Source organism: Salmo trutta, chromosome 18, assembly GCF_901001165.1.
Source record: "Salmo trutta chromosome 18, fSalTru1.1, whole genome shotgun sequence".
Classification (NCBI taxonomy): domain Eukaryota; kingdom Metazoa; phylum Chordata; class Actinopteri; order Salmoniformes; family Salmonidae; genus Salmo; species Salmo trutta.
The window spans coordinates 58770778-58787814 of NC_042974.1; the positions used below are offsets into that span (position 1 = coordinate 58770778).

The 17037-nt window shown below is 41.9% G+C and overlaps 1 protein-coding gene across 1 annotated transcript in view; it reads left to right on the forward strand.

The window, feature by feature from the left end:
* The first annotated feature begins 1524 nt into the window (after positions 1–1524).
* The window catches only part of LOC115153611 (protein FAM160B1), an 86551-nt gene continuing 71038 nt past the window's right edge, over positions 1525–17037 (forward strand). Inside the window, exons 1-4 of the mRNA XM_029699232.1 lie at positions 1525–1758; positions 10274–10352; positions 10499–10668; positions 10955–11059. Of these exons, the coding sequence (XP_029555092.1) occupies positions 1714–1758; positions 10274–10352; positions 10499–10668; positions 10955–11059 (399 nt within the window). The 5' untranslated portion in view covers positions 1525–1713. The remainder of the gene's footprint in view (positions 1759–10273; positions 10353–10498; positions 10669–10954; positions 11060–17037) is intronic.

Sequence of the window (17037 nt, forward strand, 5' to 3'; positions counted from 1 at the left end):
GACTACCTCATGAAGCTGCTTGAGATAATGCCAAGAGTGTGCAATGCTGTCATCAAGGTAAAGGGTGGCTACTTTGAATAATTTCAAATATAAACTATTTTTTGATTTGTTTAACACTTGTTTGGTTACTACATGACTCCATGTGTGTTATTTCATAGTTTTGATGTCTTCACTATTTTTCTACAATGTAGAAAATAGAACAAATAAAGGAAAACCCTTGAATGAGTAGGTGTGTCCAAACTTTTGACTGGTACTGTAACTACTGTATAGTAGGTCAAAGCTGTGTGCTGGAAAACCTCGGTAGAGCATGGGTGGAATAGGCACTATAGCGCTCCTGAATTTCCTTTTTTTCCAGCTTCAGACTTGAGCCTATTCTCACTTAACTTCGTTTTTTGTTTTTAATATTATATTGTTCAAATTGGGAGACATTATGTATACTCAATCATGAAAATGATAATGCAAAATATTTTTTTGCATTTCAATTTGAATTTTGTCACAAAATGCTTACCCATTTAGGAAAAGGAATGGCAAACATGATATTGATTTATCATTTCACCATTTGCATTTCCAATTGAGTTCGGCAGCTATACTGAACAGAAACATAAACGCAACATGCAACATTTTCATTGATTTTACAGAATTACAGTTCATATGAGGAAATCAGTCAATTGAAATGAATTAATTAGGCTCTAATCTATGGATTTCACATGACTGGGAATACAGATATGCATCTGTTGGTCACAGATACCTTTAAAAAAAATGGGCCTTACAATGGGCCTCAGGATCTCGTCAATGTATTTTTGTGCATTCAAATTGTCATCGATAATATGCAATTGTGTTCATTTTCTGTAGCTTATGCCTGCCTGTACCATAACCCCACCACCATCATGGGGCACTCTGTTCACAATGTTGACATCAGCAAACCGCTTGCCCACACAATGCCATACATGTGGTCTGTGGTTGTGAGGTCGGTTGGAGGTACTGCTAAATTCTCTAAAACGGCATAGGAGGCGGTTTATGGTAGCAAAATGAACATTCAAATCTTTGGCAACAGCTCTGGTGGACATTCCTGTTGTCAGCATACCAATTGCACACTCCCTCAAAACTTGAGACATCTGTGGCATTGTGATGTGTGACAAAACTGCACATTTTAGAGTGGCCTTTTATTGTCCCCAGCACAAGGTGCACCTGTTTAATGATCATGCTCTTTAGTCAGCTTCTTTATATACCACACCTGTCAGGTGGATGGATTATCTTGGCAAAGAAGAAATGCTGACTGACAGGGATGTAAAGACATTTTGTGCACAACATTTGAGAGAAATACACTTTTTGTGCATATGGAACATTTTCAAGATATTTTATTTCAGCTCATGAAACATGGAACACATTACATGTTACGTTTATATTTTTGTTCAGTGTAATTGCGTCAACATCATTATGGTGTCAAGGGCTATTATACTATTTGTAAGGTGCGCCCCCAGCTGGTGAAAGACATTACTGCTTGGCTAGGGACGTGCCACCGTAAACTTGTATGTTTACAGTGGTTGTGAGCTATCAAGCCAGAGTCCACTGTGCTTTTTACTGTTGGCATTTATTTTCCCTCAGTTGTCATTATATGAAACCTCCAATCTGGATCGCGGCGGTAGCAACAGGAAGAAGATAGAATAATTATCTTGGTCTTCTCGTGACAAACTTGTCCAATCAAAGAACAAAATGTTGTCAAAATTTACATATATTCTACAGCACGCAGTCGAGGCGGTGAGTTTTAATTTCTGTGGAAAGGTGTCAAACCTCAAAGAATGGTTCAATCGAGGTCGGGGACAATTGGGTCCAACTTGACGTTCAATTTAAGTTAGCCAACTGTACTGCAGTTAACTATGTAATAACCTAGCTAATTAGCGTAGCTCTGTTAGATTTGCCAGATGTCTGCTGCTAATGTCAACAACCGATGTTGTACAAAGCCTGGCAAGCTAAAGCTTTCCCTCTTTTTTCCGGGCTTGTTTCTGTTCAAGCAATGCGATTGAAAATATTCGCTGAAGGTGTTAGCTAGCTAGCAATGGCATGCATTCATTAATATTTGCTATCCTAATTGTTAGAACTGTTAGCTAACTAGCTAGTTATTGCTAACTAGCGGCTAGCGTTAGCATATCAGACGTGTTTATGCTGATGTCACAGGAGCTAACGAGTTGAGCTAGCTGCTGTACGCCTATGAATAGATAGCAGATTCTGATACGTCTGCAATCTGGTACCAGCCTTCTGCCGTATGGGTTATAGCGAGAAAGGCAAATGAATTGTTGTGATGTAGACATGTTAGTTATTCAGCTGGTAGACGTTTTCATCTGCCGTCAAACGTGAGCTGGGTTCCATCTGTGGTGGATTTATCCACAACCTTGTTAATGTGACTTCACTTATCGATGTTGTCCAAACAAGATTGACGGTAGAAAATAGCTACAGATTGTTACACTAGATAATATGATTTAACCAAAGATTTTTGGTATCCATTATTGGGAGTTACAGGATAGGCACACTTTAGTGTAGCACAGAGACTTTTCGACCAACCTTAACCTGTCAATACTATCTTCGTTCTCGATTCGGCCAAACATCTAAGTTATCTTCTAAAATGTCCGTGTCTAGATGAAGATGGTGTGTTTTGAATTTAGAAAATGCTCCGTTATTAAAATCAATGTATTTTTTGCTCCATGAAGTAATCCAACAATATGTACACTGCCATTTTGTCTATTTCAAATCTTCTCACTTTGATCGAGACAGGTGAGCGCCATTATGACTGCAGCACTTTGTGGAGGACCCACCTGTCTCCTCTTCTGATTCTTTGTGTGGCTTTCTGGCAGACTAGACGATGTGTTATGCAGGTTTGCCCATTTGTAAACCCCCCCCCCCCCCCAAAAAAAAGGGGAATGGGAAAACCATCTAACCCTTCACCTAACAATATCCCCCAAAAACCACCACCCCATCCCACTACTTTGTCCCTAAACGAGTCGAATCAAGTCATCAAAAAAACAAAAGAATTCGACCCTAACCCTTAAATTCAGAGCAGAGCAATACCCAAAGGACTATTATGAGTCAGGCGATAAGCTGTTTTGCAAATTCTGTCAACATACTATTGATTGGACCCGTAAAAATACGTGTGATGACCACTTAAAGTCTAAAGCCCATGTGAAGAACAAGGAAAAGCACTGTGTTAGCCAGAGCATGCCTCTTCAAAGGACCATTACTAGTGCAAGCGCATCAGCACATTCAAGACAAGAATTTATTCAGGACTTTGTGGCTGTGTGCACTGAGTCTGACATTGCAAACAGGGAGGAGCGTTGCCCGAAAATGAGAGCAGCCTCCGTCAAACACACCTGCCCGGTGTGTTTGACCAACATATGACTGCCATTCTACAGAGGATCTGTGGGAAGAAGTTTGCAGTGGTTGTTGACAAGACAACAGATGCAAGGGATTGCAGGGTTCTAAACATGAGTCATTGGTGAGTTAACTTAACAGCCTATTAATACACCGTTGCAAAAGCCTACATTTACATTCTGCAATGTGAATTGTATGCATGCAAATTGTGATATTCCAAACAACGAACTATCGTGAAATATAGCAATGCGTAATGTTAGCAGCTGTCTTCCTCTCTATCTAACTATTGCTGTATCTATATCCAATTTGTAAGTCGCTCTGGATAAGAGCGTCTGCTAAATGACTTAAATGTAATGTAAATGTATATTGTGTTTACACTTAACATTTAAATAACACTTATTTTGTCAATTTTATTTTAGGTTAAACATAATTCAAGTTTTTCCTTATCTTTCATTGCAGGTGTTGAAAACCAGTACTTTCTGGTGGATGCTGTTTTCATGGACAGATGAAAAATAATACTAGCCTCCCTCCACAGCAACAATCTAAACCTGAATGATGCCTGGGCAGTGGTCACAGATAATGCCTCCTACTGCCTGAAGGCATGCATGGAGGTTCTGAAAGGAGTGATGCCCAACAGTGTCCATGTAACCTGTCTCTGCCATGTCATCAATCTGGTGGGTGAGACCTGGCAGCACTACAAATATTTCACTTGTGACATGGATGAGATCTGTCTTCTTCAAGAAGCCTGCCAGAAAGAGAAGATGGGTGAACTTCCTCATTATGAAGGAGTTTGTGCTGGCCAAGGATCCTCTTGAAGCGGTGTACTCCAGATGGAATAACTGGTTTGAATCAGTGAAGTACCATGTAGTTCATCTGTACAGAGTTTTTGGTGGCAGAAAAGTCATCAGCCCAGGCAGTCACAAACATCCTCAGCCAGCTGGAAACAAAGGAGAAAGTTGCTGCATTGTTGCCTATATTCTTGCATTACTTTTTTCCCATTTATAATGAAATGCTTAGTAGGACTCTGTATTGAAGCACTTGTCTTGACAAAAAATAGTGCAATGTTGTGTTGCATCATTACAAATTTACTGTTATATCTTATTAAATTGTTGACTTTTTATTCAGTCATTATTAGACAGTCTTTCTGATGATAAAATTTGCGTAAATCGTAGAACACAGAATTCAGAAAAATGAAAATGGAATTTTGAGAAAAATAAAACAGATTTCATAGGGCCTTAGATATGCCACACCTGTCAGGTGGATGGATTATCTTGTCAAAGAAGAAATTCTTGTTAAAAAATTTGGGCCCCAAATTTGAGAAAAATAAGATTTTTTGTGCTATAAGATCTTTTATTTCCACTCATGAAACATAGGACTAACACTTTACATGTTGCCTTTTATATTTTTGTTCAGTGTATTTAGCTATTAGCATGTATTAATGTTATTGTCATGTCCGATTAGCCTAAAATAACATTCCATCGTCACTCGTGGGATGCAAATGGCGGACTTGCGGTTGATGGGGGTGCACAGTTGAGGAAACCAATGCTGCATACTCCAGTTGTAAAACCGTCTCAAGCTCTCAAAATTGGCTAGGATTTTCCTCTTTCAATTCTAGCCATGTAATATGAAAAGTAAAAAAAGATATATTCTTAGAATAGCCTTATTGACAAACTAAAATGCTGTCAAGATCTCCCCTGAACACTGAATATTTTAACCTTACAAATATATACATATCTGAGTTAGTTACCTTGCCCTCTTAGCCCTTTGATCCCTTGTTCATTGAATGAGGGAATTTATTTTATAAAGACATTAAAAGTATTTGGTTGTAATTGTAATGCTACAGGGTGGCCAACCATCCTCCAGGAGATTCCAGGTGTGCAGGCTTTTGCTTTAGCCCTGCTCAAACACACCACATAAAAAAGCAGCTGCTCAACAGGACCTTGATAAGCAGACTAGTGTGCTTGAGGAGGGTTGGCTCAAAAGTCTGCACACCCAGTACCTCTCCAGATGGAGGGTTGATGAATGTGTTTTATACAGTAGCCTATCAGTGCAGTATTTTACATTTGGGGCGGTTAAGTGCTTTAATCAAGGCGATAATGTATAATACTTGGGATCAGAGACCTACAGCCTTCCATTGTCAGTACCAGTGATAACAATGAATGTTATTTTGTGAAGTGGTTCCTTGCATTATCCAACACAATTTTCAGTCACCTTTTTAAGTGGCTTCTGCTTTCGGATAAGTAAAAAAATCTGTCAAATCAAAAATCGAATCGCATTTTATTGGTCACATACACATGATTAGCAGATGTTATTGCGGGTTTAACGAAAATGCTTGTGCTTCTAGCTCCGACAGTGCAGTAATATCTAACAAATTACACAACATATACCCAATACACACATCCTAAGTAGGAATGAATTACGACTATATACATATGGACGAGCGATGTCAGAGTGGAACGGACTAAGATACAGTAGAATAGTATAGAAAACAGTATATACAAATGAGATGAGTAATGCCAGATATGTAAACGTTAAGTAACTAAGATACTGTAGAATAGTATAGAATACAATTTATACATATGAGATGAGTAATGCCAGATATGTAAACATTATTAAAGTTCCATTCCTTAAAGTGGCCAGTGATTTCAAGTCTATGCCTGTAGTCAGCAGCCTCTAATGTGCTAGTGATGGCTGTTTAGCAGTCGGACGGCCTTGAGATAGAGACTGAAAAACAGCTTCTTTGTCCCATCTTTGATGCACCTGTACTGACCTCACCTTCTGGATGATAGTGGGGTGAACCGGCAGCGGCTCAGGTGGTTGATGTCCTTGATGATCTTTTTCGTCTTCCCGTGATATCGGGTGCTATAGGTGTCCTGGAGGGCAGGTAGTTTGCCTCCGGTAATGCGTTGGGCAGACCGCACCACCCTCTAAAGAGCCTTGCGGTTGCGGGCGGTGCAGTTACCGTACCAGGCGGTGAAAGAGCCGACAGGATGCTTTCAATTGTGCATCTGTAAAAGTTTGTGAGGGTTTTAGGTGACAAGCCACATTTCTTTAGCATCCTGAGGTTGAAGAGGCCCTGTTGCGCCTTCTTCACGGCACTGTCTGTGTGGGTGGTCCATTTCAGTTTGTCAGTGATGTGTACGCCAAGGAACTTGAAGCTTTCCACCTTCTCCACTGCGGTCCCGTCGATGTGGATAGGGGGGTGCACCCTCTGCTGTTTCCTGAAGTCCACGATCATCTCCTTTGTTTTGTTGATGTTGAGTGAGAGGTTGTTTTCCAGGCACCACACTCCCAGAGCCCTCACCTCCTCCCTGTAGGCTGTCTCGTCATCGTTGGTAATCAAGCCTACTACTGTTGTGTCGTCTGCAAACTTGATGATTGAGTTGAAGGTGTGCTTAGCCATGCAGTCATGGGTGAACAGGGAGTACAGGAGGGGGCTGAGCACGCACCCTTGTGGGTCCCCAGTGTTGAGGATCAGCGAAGTGGAGGTGAGGTTTCCTACGTTCACCACCTGGGGGTGGCCCTACTTGTCCAAGTGGCTAAAAAAAGGTAATGTCAAGCCCTGTAGCCTATCGAACTGTTATGCATGCAACTGCATATGACTGTCAGATAACAACAGTGCGGGCGACACAGCTGCTTGTGCAAACGAGAGAGAGACATATCTCTGTTCTGATAGGCTATTCACATTTTGTACATCTGTGCGGCACCTTCAGCTTTCAGATGCTTGTAAAATTGCTTTCCCTATGTCAAATCATAGGCATCATTAGTTGAGTGACAAGCAATGTAATTTGTTTGTCACTCAACTAATTGTGTGGAAAATTGTGTTTTACCGGGAGTTGTATAGCCTACCGGAGTGGACGTAACTCGTATCCAAATGCAGATTGGGGTACAGTCATTCAGATTTGATTTAGATTGTTCAGGTTAACCATAAGAAATAGTTGAACAGTGTAATTTCAAAAAGGAAAGCAAGACATTTTTGGAGTTGAGCATGGTTGACGTGGGATAAACTCTCAGGAAAATTCAAAATGGTCTAAACCGTTCGCTTTTGAGAAATCCAAAGCTGCATTATATTAATTGGCTAAATGCCATGATCATTTCTAAAGATGGATATTGTCATAGAACTAGCTCACATTTTTTTATCTGCAAAAATACATGAATCAGTTGGTGATTTCAGATAGTGTGGGGACAAAAAGCATACATATACTTAATGGTCTACATGCGCACAGTCGTGAAGAAGCCTCGACACCACACACGCTCACACACAAAATGCACACACATTTATACTGACTCATCGTACAGTGCATTCGGGAAAGTATTCAGACCCCTTGACTTTTTCCACATTTTGTTACGTTACAGCCTTATTCTAAAATTGAGTCACCCCCCTCATCAATCTACACACAATACCCCATAATGACAAAGCATTTTTTTTGTTAAATGTATTAAAAATAAAAAACGTATATATACCATTTACATAAGTATTCAGACTCTTTACCCAGTACTTTGTTGAAGTACCTTTGGCAGTGATTACAGCCTTGAGTCTTCTTGGGTATTACGCTACAAGCTTAGCACACCTGTATTTCGGGAGTTTCTCACATTCTTCTCTGCAGATCCTCTCAAGCTCTGTCAGGTTGGATGGGGAGCGTCGCTGCACAGCTATTTTCATGTCTCTCCAGATATGTTCGATCGGCTTCAAGACCGGGCTCTGGCTGGTGGTGAACCTTTGCTCCAGTCAGAGGTCCCGAGCGCTCTGGAGCAGTTTTCATTAAGGATCTCTCTGTACTTTGCTCTGTTCATCTTTACCTCTATTCTGACTGGTTTCCCAGTCCCTGCCACTAAAAAACATCCCCACAGCATGATGTTGCCACCACCATGCTTCACCGTAGGGATGGTGCCAGGTTTGCTCCAGATGTGACGCTTGGCATTCAGGCCAAAGAGTTCAATCTCGGTTTCATTGTTTTGTCATGGCCTGAGCATCTTTTAGGTGCCTTTTGGCAAACCCCAAGCAGACTGTCATACCTTTTACTGAGTGGCTTCCGTCTGGCCACTTTACCACAAGGTCTGATTGGTGGAGTGCTGCAGAGATTGTTGTCCTTCTGTATGTTTCTCTCATCTCCACAGAGGAACACTGGAGCTCTGTCAGAGTGACCATCGGGTTCTTGGTCAGCTCCCTGACCAAGGCCCTGGTCTGTTTGGCCGGGCGTGTCTTGGTGACTTCAAACTTCTTCCATTTATGAATAATGGAGGCCACTGTGTTCTTGGAGACATTCAACGCTGCAGACCATTTTTTTGGTATGGAAATGGAAAAAGGATGACATTTCAAGTCTCAAAGCAAAGGGTCTAAATACTTATGTAAATAAGGTATTTCAGTTTTTTCATACATTTTTAATATTTTCTAAATGTGCTTTCAAAATATTTTCTTGAATCCATTTTAGAATTAGGCTGTAACGTAACAAAATGTGGAGAAATTCAAGGGGTCCGAATACTTACCGAATGCACTGTATATGCTGCTGCTACTCTGTTTTAAATGTATATATCCTGATGCCTAGTCACCTTACCCCTATACTGTACATATCTACCTCTATCACTCCAGTATCCCTGCACATTGTAAATATGGTATTGGAACTGACCCTATAGCTTACTTCTCCTATTCTGTGTTTTTTGTTCTACCTTATGTTATTTTTAATACTACATTTGTATTGATTGTTGGGTTTAGAGCTTGCAAGAAAGGCACGTGACCTTGAAACTAAATTGCCCCCACCCCTAATCTGATAGTGGGGTGGTAGACGCTCAGTCTGCCCTATGGCTCAGCTCAGGTACCTACACACAACATTGACATTGAGACACACACACACACCGAGGGCCACTCAGCTTAGAGAAGTAATCTCAGACAGATGCAGCTCATAGGCCCAGCTCCTGAGCTTCCATCAGCAGCAGATAGAAATGTAAAATGTATTTGTTCATGCAGAAAGAAATTGTCCATCAATTTGTTCCCTAATCAAACTGAATCTTTTAAAACTAAAGCGTATTTTTCCTCTATCGGAGCCCTTGTATCTGGATGAGTATCAAATCGTTCATGAAAGGAGATATGCATATCCCTAGTACCTATCCTGTAACTGGCAGTAATGAATACCAGAAATCTTTGGTTAAATCACATTATTGGGTGTAACAATCTGTAGCTAGGTAGAAAAGTGATTTATACGGTTTTTAAGACACTACAGTTGGGGGCTACAAGAAGTAGGCCTACATGTCCAGTGTGCAGAGAGAGTGAACATCTGCTCAAGCAGATTACATGTTTGTGCATCTTGCCTGGACGAGAGTGCATGCTTTACGCACAAACTGGCTATAGGCCTATAGTAGCCCAATAATGGACTAAAGCAGTGCTAATTATGTCCTAGCTATCTGCGTCTCCAAACACCTGTGTGTAAACCGAAGACGGACACCACAAACGTGTTGTCAGTCACAGAGCTCACTCTGACAGAGCTCCAGTGTTCCTCTGGAGATGGGAGAAACCTACTGTTCACCATGTTAACCAGTTTTAACACAGTTGCAGCCAACAGTATTTTTTAGGTGTGGCGTCCGTCTTCCGTTTACACGAGTGTTCGGTGATGCAGATAGGGCGTAATTAGCACAGCTATGACTATCTATCTTCCGTCTGTTTTCTGTAAACAAGCACCGTAACATGGAAATATGGCTGTGTGCAAACGGCCCGAGCATCGGGTCTCCTTAACAAAACTCCTCCGGCCAGAAAATACTATCGTCAATAGGCACTAAAGGTAGTTTGTGTGCCTGAATGGGTTAGGCCTAGAGTGGAGATCTCTAAACTAATTAAGCAAACACTGGACTTATCCCATCCTCATATCTCAATCTTGTGTGGTAAACATGCTTTTGATTGAATCTCTCTCCGTTTCAGCTTGCGCCTTCACTGCCCTTGCAGGAGGACTTTGTGTATCACTGGAAAGCCATCACACATTACTACATAGAGACATCGGGTAATAAACAGCACTTAATAGAAATCCAGTATGAGTTTTAAATCACTGTAAACATACATGGAGAATAGATGTTATTAATTATGTATTACCTGTAACGACAATGTGCATCGAAAGCAATGTTTGTTTGTTTATTTCTACCTTGTCAGATGACAAAGACCCCGTGACAGACACCAACATCCCGTCCCATCTGGAGCAGATGCTGGACATCCTGACGCAGGAGGAGTCAGAAAGAGAGTCTGGAGAGACTGGGCCATGCATGGAGTACCTGCTGCACCACAAGATCCTAGAGACCCTCTACACCCTGGGCAAGGCAGATGTAAGGGGAACAATGCCATTTTCACACTATCATGCCAACTCAAACCACACTGTGCTGGCTTGGATATTTATTTTCACATTGTCCTTTTCAGCAACTTTAGTGGATGCGTAACCAGGCCAGCACAGTACAGCAAGACTTGGCTCAGTAGTGTGAAAAGAGTAAAATACCTCACTGCGCTTTATTGGGTAGTTAGCCTATACCAAACCATGTAAGAAATACCAGATCATGTATGAAAAGTACCACAATGTTTCTTCATCTTAATCTAGTGGTGTTTTGTCGCCATCAGTGTCCTCCGGGAATGAAGCAACAGGTCCTGAGTTTCTACACCAAGCTGCTAGGACGCATTCGCCAGCCTCTTCTGCCCCACATCAATGTCCATAGACCTGTACTGGTGAGATCCCAGAAGTTCTCATGTAACATGTAGATATGTTTACTAGGGTTGGGTGATATTATGATAGCATACAGTGTGTGCTCAACAAATTTTTTTGAAATTATGATGTTGGATTTATAGGTAATTTAGTATGGTACCCTGCGTACCTGCTTCATTGCTCCAGACTAGCGCAAGCGGGAGTTAGAGCACTGATTATGCTTTTGGGTCCCAAGGCGCTAATGTGTCTCTAACTGACAATGAATGGGTGACATAAACCAAATAGAAACTGATATTTGTGCACGGCTTCAAAATTGAATTTCAATTAACTGAATGATGAGGATGAAGAAGGTGATTGAATTTAGAACAATAATGTAAGAATTGCTATTCCTCTGTCCTGCATGCGTACACCCTTGTTTCTACTCGTCAATATTACTTACTAAAACTTGTTAATCTAAGGTTTTTATTCTATGAGAAACAAAAATGTTCAATTATATTCCATGATATTCTTAAGATATGTGTTGACTGAATATGATCAAGGGATGTCTGCTAAATAATCAAGTTGATGGCGCATTCATATAGCCTCGGCACCTACATAAAGCTGAGTGACTCAGGCATTCATGGCTTTGGATCAAAATAAATAAGTACCAACATTCTTTCTGATACTCTTTAATAAAGAAATGTTTTGGTTATTATAATAGCCATTATGGGTTATTAGCAGGACAATACTCTTTCCAACACCTCTCTGTATTTTTTATAGTTTGTGCAAGGCAATTGAAACTTTGAAATCATCTCCACAATATCACTATGGTTTTAAACAAGCCATAGAAAGTTGCTTGCAATTTCGGTTTAGTCCACCAGAAAAGACAGAACAAATAATACAACAAATATTGCGGTTTAACTCATTTAAATATACTAATTGGTAAAAAAAACTTTATTGGCTGTACTAGATTTTCCGTTCATCCTGAAAGCCCAAATCTGCTCACTTAAATTAAGAGATCCTGGTCATGTTGCTACAGTATGTTGTTATAGCGTAATCAAACTGAGGACAATCTGCGATCTGCTGTATACTTACTTAAGGTGTAAGCTGAAAGTCACACCTTACCAGTACTCCTCGAGCCGTTTATCTTAAAAAAATGACATTGCAATCAAAGAGAACAGACGAAATGGACATCGTTTTCATCAAGCCAGCTTCTTTCTATGGTGCTACCCGTTCCAGGGTTAGGACCGTAACCACCAGAGGACTTGAAAATGAGCCGGAGCTGAGAGGATCACCAAAACTAAAGGTATTTTGGTTTCAGTGCATTTTCTTTAAACAAAAGATCAATGTGTAGCTATACTGTGTAATAAAATTGATAATTAAATAAAGGTGAAATAAAAAATAATTGCGGACAAAAAACGTGAATGTGTTTTTGCAGATCATACAACCAACCATCTGTGGAGATCAGTGGACAAAGGGCTGGATAATGGGCCGCACCGAAAAAACGCATGGTTCCCATAAAAAGCGATTAGTTTTGCTAGATTCTTAAAATGTGTTTCTGTACGCTGCATTTGTGTGTTGGAGTCACTTAATTCTTAGTTGATCTACCGTTTCTATCATAGGCCACTGTTATTGATGGGGGCTCAGGGCGGTCATTCACTTTAGGTTATTTGAAAACAAAATAACGCCCAAAATGTCGTTATTTTTTAAAACAAAGCAATGGATGTTATAATAGCGCCGATGGAGATGGCAGTATTTTGTTTTCAAATAACCTAAAGTGAATGATTGTAATCTGAATAAAGGCCAAAATAATATTCATAAAGGCCAAAATATTTCTGTTTTTAGAGGGAGAGAAACCATAAGCCCACCATGCCTATTTTTTGGACAAGGTCATCCTGGCCGGGTAAACTCTCCCCTAAACCCGGAAGACGCTGGGCCAATTGTGCATCGCCGAATGGGACGCCCAAACACGGTCGGATGTGATACAGCCTGGATTCGAACCAGGGACTGTAGTGATGCCTCTTGCACTGAGATGCAGTGCCTTAGAACCACTGCGCCACTCGGGAGCCATGACCAATATATATTGTCCTACTAGCTTTTAAGCAACTCTGCAGTATTTTGTTTTATGTACAATTTTTTTACGTTATTAGCTCAGGAATTGTTTTGTGTCATTACATACAGCCGGGAAGAACTATTGGATATTAGAGCGGCGGTTAACCCACCAGAACTTCAAGCATTATCACCAGGATTACGACTTCCCTGGAGCGGATCCTTTGTTTGCCCTCCCCAGAGTAATTGAACTTATTCCAGAGGCTGGCCCAATACAACGGCGGTGGAGGAGAGGTACTCAAGGGGGGTCTTCTGGTCCGACTTAGGAAGCGTGCACACCACCCACCAAGTATTTTACTCGCAAATGTCCAATCTCTCGTTTTAAAATTGATGAGCTCAAGGCGAGAGTTGCTTTTCAGAGAGACATCAGGGATTGTAACAAACTCTGCTTCACGGAAACTCTCTCGAGATATACTGTCTGACTCTGTAAAGCCAATTGGGTTCTCAGTACATCGCACCGACAGAAACAAATGTCTCTCCGGGAAGCAGAAGGGTGGAGGTATATGTTTATGATTAATGACTTATGGTTTAACTGTGATAACATACAGGAAGTCCTTCTGTTCACCCGACCTAGAATATCTCACAATCAAATGCCGACCGTACTATCTCCCGAGATACCTTTCGTCAATAATAGCCACAGCGGTCTATATCCCCCCCAAGTGGATACCACGACGGCCCTCAAAGAACTTCACTGGACTTTATGCAAACTGGAAACCACATCCTGAGGCTGCATTTATTGTAGCTGGGAATTTTAACAAAGTAAATTTAAAGGAAAAGGCTCCTGAAATTCTATCAACATATTGATTGTTGTACTCGCGCTGCTAAAACCCTCAACCATTACTATACTACCTTCCAGAATGCATATAAGGCCCTCCCCTTGCTACTCCCCTCCTATAGGCAGAAACTCACTCGCTTTGAGGATAATACAGCGCCAACGACGCGGCCACTATCAAAGACTGTGGGCTCGACTTCTCCGTGGCCGACGTGAGTAAGACATTTAAGCCTGTTAACCCTCGCTGCTGGGCCAAATGGTATCTCTAGCCGCGTCCTCAGAGCATGTGCTGGTGTGTTCACAGATCAATTCAATCTCTCCCTATCCCAGTCTGTTGTCTCAACATGCTTCAAGATGGCCACCATTGTCCTTGTACCTAAGAAAGCAAAGGTAATTGAACTAAATGGCTATTGTCCCATAGCACTCACCTTTGTCATCATAAAGTGCTTTGAGAGACTAGTCAAGGATCATATCACCTCCGCCTTACCTGCCACCCTAGACCCACTCCAATTTGCTTACCGCCTCAATAGATCCACAGACGATGCAATCGCCATCATGCTGCACACTGCCCTGTCCCATCTGGACAAGAGCTATACCTATGTAAGAATGCTGTTTATTGACTATAGCTCAGCATTCAACACCATAGTACCCTCCAAGCTCATCAAGCTCGAGACCCTGGGTCTGAACCCCGCCCTGTGCAATTGGGTCCTGGACTTCCTGACGGGTCGCCCCCAGGTGGGGAAGGTAGGAAACAACACCTCCTCTGATCCTCAACACTGGGGTCCCGCAAGGGTGCGTGCTCAGCCCCCTCCTGTGCTCCCTGTTCACCCATGACTGTGTGGCCAAGCACGCTTCCAACTCAATCATCAAGTTTGCAGATGACACAACAGTAGTAAGCTTGATTACGAACAACGATGAGACAGCCAACAGGGAAGAGGTGAGGGCTCTGGGAGGGTGGTGCCAGGAAAATAACCTCTCACTCAACGTCAACAAAACTAAGGAGATGATCGTGGACTTCAGGAAACAGCTGAGGGAGCAGCCCCCTATCCACATCGATGGGACCGCAGTAGAGAAGGTGGAAAGCTTCAAGTTCCTCGGCGTACACATCAATGACAAACTGAAATGGTCCACTCATACAGGCGCACCAGCACCTCTTCAACCTCCAGGAGGCTAAAGAAAGTTGGCTTAACACCTAAAACCCTCACAAACTTTTACAGATGCAAAATTGAGAGCATCCTGTCGGACTGTAACACCGCCTGGTACGGCAACTGCACTGCCCAGAACCGCAAAGCTTTCCAAAGGGTGGCGCGTTCTGTCCAACGCATTACCGGGGGCAAACTTCCCGCCCCCCAGGACACCTACAGCACCCGATGCCATAGGAAGGCCAAAAAGATCATCAAGGACATCAACCACCCGAGCCACGGCCTGTTCACCCCACTATCATCCAGAAGGTGAGGTCAGTACAATTGCATAAAAGCTGGGACCGAGAGACTGAAAAACAGCTTCTATCTCAAGACCATCAGACTGTTTAACAGCCATCTCCAGCACATCAGAGGCTGCTGCCTATAGACATAGATCAGGAATCACTGTCCACTTTAAGGAAATTAAACACTAGCCACATTAATAATGTTTCCGTAAATACAGCCTTGCAGACCTTTGGCGTTCTAGTTGTCAATTTGTTGAGGTAATCTGAAGATATTTCACCTCATGCTTCCTGAAGGACCTCCCACAAGTTGTATTGGCTTAATGGGCACTTCTTACGTACCATAGTCAAGCTGCTCCCACAACATCTCAATGGGGTTGAGATCCGGTGACTGTGCTGGCCACTCCATTATAGACAGAATACCAGCTGACTGCTTCTTCCCAAAATAGTTCTTGCATAGTTTGGAGCTGTGCTTTGGGTAATTTTCCTGTTGTAGAAGGAAATTGGCTCCAATTAAGCGCTGTACACAGGGTATGGCATGGCGTTGTAAAATGGAGTGATAGCCTTCCTTCAAGATCCCTTTTACCCTGTACAAATCTCCCACTTTACCACCACCAAGCACCCCCAGACCATCACATTGCTTCCACCATGCTTGACAGATGGTGTCAAGCACTCCTCCAGCATCTTTTCATTTTTTCTGTGTTTCACGAATGTTCTTCTTCATGATCCGAACACCTCAAACTTAGATTGGTCTGTCCATTACACTTTTTTTTCCCCCAATCTTCCTCTGTCCAGTGTCTGTGTTCTTTTGCCCATCTTAATTTTTTTTTTTTAATCGGCCTGTCTGAGATATGGCTTTTTCTTTGCAACTCTGCCTAGAAGGCCAGCATCCCGGAGTCGCCTCGTCACTGTTGACATTGAGACTATGTTTTTTTGCGGGTACTATTTAATGAAGCTGCCAGTTGAGAACTTGTGAGGTGTCTGTTTCTCAAACTAGACACTCTAATGTACTTGTCCTCTTGCTCAGTTGTGCACCGTGGCCTCCCACTCTGCTTTCTATTCTGGTTAGAGCCAGTTTGCGCTGTTCTGTGACAGGAGTAGTACACAGCGTTGTACGAGATCTTCAGTTTATAGCCTTCATTTCTCAGAACAAGAATAGACTGACGAGTTTCAGAAGAAAGGCCTTTGTTTCTGGCTATTTTGAGCCTGTAATCAAACCCACAAATGCTGGCGCTCCAAATACTCAACTAGTCTAAAGAAGGCCAGTTTTATTGCTTCTTTAATGAGGACAACAGTTTTCAGCTGTGCTAACATTATTGCGAAATTAGCCCTTTAAAATGATAAACTTGGATTAGCTAACACAACGTGCCATTGGAACACAGGAGTGATTTTCTAAGTGACCCCAAATTTTTGAATGTGTTTATATATATTCTTAATCCATTCCTTACTTAGATTTCCGTGTATTTTGGGTCTATGTTTTGACACGGTTAGATATTACTTGTTAGCTATTACTGCACTGTCAGAGCTAGAAGCACAAGCATTTCGCTACACCCACAATGACATCTGCTAAACACGTGTATGTGACCGATTTTGATATATTGTTGTTAATTAATTTAGAATTATATAAAGGCCCCTTAGATATTCTCACAGATCAGATTTGCCCTAATGACAAATGCCCTTTAGATATTAATTTAGAATCCTCCAATCTTCTAAATCTA